The following is a 5787-nucleotide window of genomic DNA, read 5'->3' as shown; positions in this document are numbered from 1 at the left end:
GGAGGGGAGCGCGCGGGAGGGGGGGCTCCGTCCGACCCGGCCGAGGCTTACGGCGACACGGACGCGGAGGCTCTGGTAGCGGTCGCTGCGCTCCCTCCGTTCACTACCTTCCCGTGAGCTTACTTCCACCCTAGCCTCTCCCCCTTTCCTCTTTGTTTTTTAACTGATTCCCAACTGCTTGATCAATCCCGCTCCTCTGCTCCTGCAGGATGGCTTTCTCTGTTCAATTGCTTAATTTGGTTGTCTTGTCTTACCTGAACTGCAAGGGAACCAACATACATGGCATGATGGATGGAGATCAGTAGATGTTTTTTTGTTCTGTTCACATGCTTTCTAATAGTTTCCATAGGATTATAGGCATGAGCTTTGAGCAATAGGCATAAATTTGTTGTAATCAATCAAAGGCAGTGAGAACATTTACTGAAATCTTTAGAAGTGGGGATCCTCTGAATTTCTTTGATTGAACGTCCAACGAGGATCTCATCTTATAGTAACTCTGAAACATTGTATTGGTAGTTTTTATCTTTACACTTTTGCCTTCTGTACATACTGGATTGCATTGTTTAGGACATGACACAGCGCTGCAAGCAGCTCATGAGAGTAGTTAGCAAACGCAAATCATTGTATATGTCACTTATGCTTCTCTTAATAGAAAATAGTACTATTTTGGAGAAGGGCATCTGGCTGACTTTCAATAAAACTCTTCAGGTTTTGTTTGGTGAGATTCTCTTCAGAAAACAAGATTTGTATTGGTGGTAGATCGACAGCAACTGACAACATCTTCGTCATCCGCGGTGGCAGTGCCATCCGTGCGGAATGCCTTCTGCGGCCGCGCCGCCGCCACCGCCAGCGCCACGCAGCCAATGATGTCGGCATGTGGTGAAAAAAGGGCCCAAGTGAAAGGTCGACCAAGCTGTAAAAATTCAGTGAGAGGAATTTTTGTGCTCACAGCTCACACCATGGCGTCCGTTGCCTCTGTTCTTACTTTATTATTTTGTTTTTCCCTTCGTCGATTTTTCACGTTGCCTGACAAGAACAAGAATTGCAAAGGAGAAGTGAAAAGAAAACACAGAACAAAGGATGAACGCCGGAGAGCACTACTATATAATTTTCCCCCAAAATATGATGGGCAGTGGTGTGCTTGTTTGCATTGATCGCATGGTGGCCGGCACTTCACCACACATCGTACGGCGACTGTTTTATCCATGAGGTGGAGGATAAGGTATTGACCTCTAAAATCACACTTCCATTTTCCTGTTTCCATCTGAAATATGGATTACCAATATACTACTCTCACTTGGATTTGCACATGAAAGCAGTATAAATACTTGCACCGAACTGTACGATTTGTTGAGCCAAGTGTCGAGTCTGATATGGCATCTTTATGCTTTCAGAGAAGCGCATCTCTGAAATTCACAGTTTTGAACCTAAAGAGACACATCTAGAAAATGATTGCACGAGTGGTTCCAGTGTCATGTACATCAACATGGTAAGCATGTCCTCTTTTCTGATTCTAAGTTAGTTGTAAAAGTATTCCATTCTACTATTTGTTGACCAGAATTGGCTACCAGGTTGGAGATTTGGGATCGGATGCTGCGCCAAGAGCGAGGGACCGAGGTGCTGAACTAACAGCAGGGGGGAGGGTGATTCTTCAGGTACCAACATGGCTGTCGACTAGAGAATTTAGTTAACCGTTTGCTTTACTTGAAGCTCCAAATTGTAGTTATTTTATTCGTTCACTAATTTGGTATAATCCTAATCTAGGAGGACTATGATTGTATGATATGAGATCCTGACATTTAGCAATAATAAAAGTCTGACACTAAATGGTTCTTTTCGGAAGTACAGTTGTAAGATCTATGATTCTAGCTTCGACCTTTAACTGGACAGTACTAATTGGACATATAATTGATTATTTATGCACAACAAGATATTCTGTTTGTTTTAGTTTTTCAATCAGATTCATCTAGCCCTTTGTTGACTTTCTAATTGTTCCACCCTCTACCTCTGAAACTCAGAAATCAGAGAGAGGTCATTGTCATATTCCTATCTCTGACGAAAATTTGCTAGCGAGGAAGAGGACCAGAATGTTTTTTCTATTGTTGGGGATATACATAATACATATAGATAAATTTGGACCATTTATAACAGAGATTTCTTGCCAAAAATATTAACTCTGTCCAGCAGTGGGCACTGTCAAGGTAATAACAGGAATTTGCTGAACCTAATTGAAAGAAAGAGGGATGGTAATCCGATTGAGAACATTCTCTAACTAAAATAGACTTACGAACAATCAACAATATCAAATAGTTTCAAATTAACAAATGTTGTTTGATTAAAATACTGATTTAAGAATTTGGCGAATCTATAATTCTCTACATAATCACTTGGTGCATTGTTAGACCACTTGGGGACACTATCATCAATTTCTTGCATACTGCAATAATGCAAGTTTAAAAAGCCAGTTTCTTGTGTTTCTTATTATCTCTGTGTTCAGCTAACTGCCAAGAATCATATAAGGATGCATCTAATGAGGTAGATTTTGTTTATGCATTTTTTAAGTGTAGGGATGTTGTATCTGATTAACAAAACATTGTTCAACCTTCTACGAGTCCACCTAGGGAGCTGCACAAATTTGAAACAACTTCCAGGACATGCATCCAAGCATTTTGGTCTGCTACCAGTAAGCTGCCAGAGCAAGATAGCTGGGAGTCTGGGATGTCGAGTCGTCGAGCCGTCCAATGCCAAGTTCGCCAGCGGAAGGAGAACATCCGTCAAGGCGTCCGTCGCCTGAGGCGGCTACACCAGAGGTATGTCTCCTCTTGAAAGTTAATTGCCTGAGCTGTCCATCGCCTGAGCCGTCCATCGCCTGAGCCCCTGTTTCAGTTTATTTTTTCCGCGTTGCTGCTCAACAGGTCCGTGGGTTACTACTCCTTTGCTCTTGCTGGCGACCGGCCTCCAGTGTAGCACTTGCTTGAGATCTGATCTAGAACTGAATTGTGCCCTGCTTTGCTGTGGTCGTATGCTCTGTGTCCACCGATGAGTTTCAGATACAGATTAGGACCAAAATTGGAGTAGGTTCAGTCGCGCAAATGTTGTATCACTTTGTCATGGGTATTGTGCTGCTGAATTGCTTGTTGGACTGTTCAAACTAAAGTCGTCCAGTCAGTTTGCTACAATGTTCATTTGTTTACTTTGGAAGTTCTGTAGAATTTGGGCCTGATCACTTTTGAATTTGTCTGTGGTTTGAGATTAATCTTTCCGAGATGTTAGAGAGTGGGTCCAAGGATGGATCTGCCCATCAGTGTGCAGAGGATCTTCTAATTCCTGCAGCTAATCTTGATTCATGGATATTGTGTTTGCTCTGTGGCGCACTATGTTTCAGTTTATTTTTTCTGAAAAATTGGCGCTACTTCTCTGATTGCTCACAATTTAAGTTTTGCTGATATACACTGGAGGCATTAAACCAACAACTTTCTCTGTTTTTTTATGCATGCTACTACAAATACAAGCACACAGCTTACAAACACACGGCTTCCGCTGGCTTGGCTAGCATTGTACGTCCACTTTGGGCTACAAGTCGCCTTTCTACGCTGTCTTAAAATCTCGTGTACAGACCGTGCTCCACCTGAGGTACGCCTGATCTCATGCCAAGCTAACTACGGTTGTGTCGTTTTGAAAAAGGCATGAACTTTCCTTTGTGCCTGCAACCATAGGTTCCATCATCATTACCTTGCGTGTATATGGACAGCTTGCACTCTTTAGGACTGATAGATGTGAAATTATTAGATCTTTGCATCAATTACAGGAACATCACAATGTAAGATATGCAAGTTTATCGAGAGGAATGTAAAGAAAAAAAGCACATGTATGGTTTATTTGGCATCACCAGCTTTTGTGTTTTCAGTGTACATCTTAGCCTATGTAAACTGTAAGTTGAATAAAGTGTGCTCTCTTTCTCTAGAATACTTTCTTTAATAAATGTAGAACATAAAAGCCTGATCTTAATAAGCGAGACCTCAAGCTGTTCTTTCAAGATAGATTCAGATCAAACCTTTTCAAAGTAAAGATCCCTCGGCCAGAGACTTAAGTTACTCCCGTGAGTACATACTAAGCTTTAGTAGAAAAACTTGTTGATTGACTGGAATCAACGAAATTTCGATGCAACCAACTACAACAAGTGGCAGCATGAACTAGCTATGAGCAATATTTATAGGGTAATACTAGCAACCGCCAAGGAATCCGTCACAAAAACATGTCAGGCAGCTAGGCATGCGAGTGAGATGTGTGTCGGTAACATTGGATGTTTGTGTGTAAATGTAAATCAAGAAAAGTGGTTCTTGGGATCTAGAGAAGAAATACACACACACACACACACACACACACACACGAGAGAGAGAGAGTAATTCATAGTGGATATAAAAATACCTATTAATGTTGTACGTGAGTTGACTCGACATGCTGCAAGATCTTCTGATTTGTTCTCTGAAGGTGACCTCAGAGTATAGAGTTGCATATTCCTGAGGCAATTGTGATTCTCTGTTTTGTTAGGACTAAGATGCTTGAACATGTAAGCAGTACACTATCGAACAATAGAGATCTTTCTCATGCTGACTACATGCTGCCATTTGGGCCATACACATTGTTTAGTAACTAATCAAAAAGTGTCAAAGGCTAGCTACCAAAGCAAATCTGAATCTGCTAACTATACTACTACTGCCACAACTAACCAAGGTTGGAGCATAAGAAAGAAAGGAGGGGTTGCCAATTTGAATGCTCAGGACAAGCTTCCATATAGCGGCTGCACGTCCACCAACCGCCATGGTTGGAGCCTGCGGGAGGAGGGGTGGGAGGGAACAGGGAGGAAGCAGGAGCCACCCAAGGTCCTGTTCATACGGCGGCGCAGGCGGAAGACATAACGTTGTGGCCACCGGAAGCGTTATTCTTTCTACCCTTGTCTTCCAAGAACGAGGGGGACAAGGGAGGCGGCGGCGGCAGTCAGGAAGAAGAATGGGGAACGGGAAGAAAGATTGAGTTCGTGCGTGTTGTGTGTGTGTGTGTGAATAAAAGTATTTCAATGGGTCAAGCCCAAAAATCAGTTCAAAATAAATTACAAATGAAATATAATATTTCAAAAAACGTTCGTCACCAAAAAAATGAGAATTAACTCCAATTTTTTAAGAAACACCTTCTCAAAATTAAAAAATATTCATGTTTTTCTGTACAACAATAAATAAAATTGATTGAAAGACTATGCCATACACAATCACTGTTTCATCGGAGAGCTGAAATAGGTCATGTCGAACATTGTTAGGATACGCCCAAATTTCATGGTCCAAAAAGAAATACTCAGTGCATCCTTATTTGTGACGTTTGCAAAAATTGGATTTAAAAAGTGTTGCATAATGGCATGTGGAGCAAGTTATATTTAATATTCCACCCGGTGCAACGCACGGGCATTTGTACTAGTAAGAATAATTCCAGTAATTGAGTTATTGCGTCAGGGTGACGTCAGCAGGTCAAAGGCGGAGCTCGTGGACACGGTGGCGCAACGCGAGGACGACGGAGGGCGCGGCTATGTCGACGGTGCGGCGGCAGGGGCGTCGGCCATGGTGGGAGAGGGTGAGGGAGTCCTGGATTAGGGGTGTTCGGGTAGCCGGACTATACCTTCAGCCGGACTCCAGGACTATGAAGATACAAGATTGAAGATTTCGTCCCGTGTCCGGATGGGACTTTCCTTGGCGTGGAAGGCAAGCTTGGCGATGCGGATATTCAAGATCTCCTACC

The 5787-nt window shown here is 42.6% G+C and overlaps 1 protein-coding gene across 14 annotated transcripts; it reads left to right on the top strand.

The window, feature by feature from the left end:
- Positions 1-9: 9 nt before the first annotated feature.
- Positions 10-5706, top strand: LOC125527534. Of its 14 annotated transcripts, none has more exons than XR_007292151.1 (7): positions 10-113; positions 709-718; positions 802-1222; positions 1395-1489; positions 1572-1655; positions 2563-2810; positions 2916-3347. XR_007292151.1 is itself a non-coding variant. In XM_048692044.1 (3 exons), exons 1-3 carry the CDS (start codon positions 2719-2721, stop codon positions 5640-5642), a joined length of 351 nt encoding a protein of 116 aa, XP_048548001.1. In that variant the 5' UTR covers positions 1662-2718; the 3' UTR covers positions 5643-5706. The 14 variants fall into 14 exon arrangements, 1 of the variants encoding a protein (XP_048548001.1); XR_007292157.1 differs by lacking the exon at positions 2916-3347 and adding exons at positions 3520-3633; positions 5505-5694 and having other exon boundaries at positions 23-113; positions 209-1222; XR_007292159.1 differs by lacking the exon at positions 2916-3347 and adding exons at positions 3520-3633; positions 3717-3911 and having other exon boundaries at positions 23-113; positions 209-1222.
- Positions 5707-5787: the final 81 nt, after the last annotated feature.

Source organism: Triticum urartu, unplaced genomic scaffold (genome assembly GCF_003073215.2).
Source record: "Triticum urartu cultivar G1812 unplaced genomic scaffold, Tu2.1 TuUngrouped_contig_4235, whole genome shotgun sequence".
Classification (NCBI taxonomy): Eukaryota; Viridiplantae; Streptophyta; class Magnoliopsida; order Poales; family Poaceae; genus Triticum; species Triticum urartu.
Note: the sequence above shows the minus strand (reverse complement) of the source record. Positions and strands in the feature narration are given on the sequence as shown.

Bases quoted from the DNA above. Each gene is read 5' to 3' on its own strand.
- LOC125527534 (XM_048692044.1), top strand. From the start codon at position 2,719: ATGTCGAGTCGTCGAGCCGTCCAATGCCAAGTTCGCCAGCGGAAGGAG. The intron at 2,811-3,512 runs GTATGTCTCCTC...TACAAATACAAG, and splicing joins CTGAGGCGGCTACACCAGAG to CACACAGCTTACAAACACAC. The intron at 3,634-5,504 runs GTACGCCTGATC...TTATTGCGTCAG, and splicing joins CAGACCGTGCTCCACCTGAG to GGTGACGTCAGCAGGTCAAA.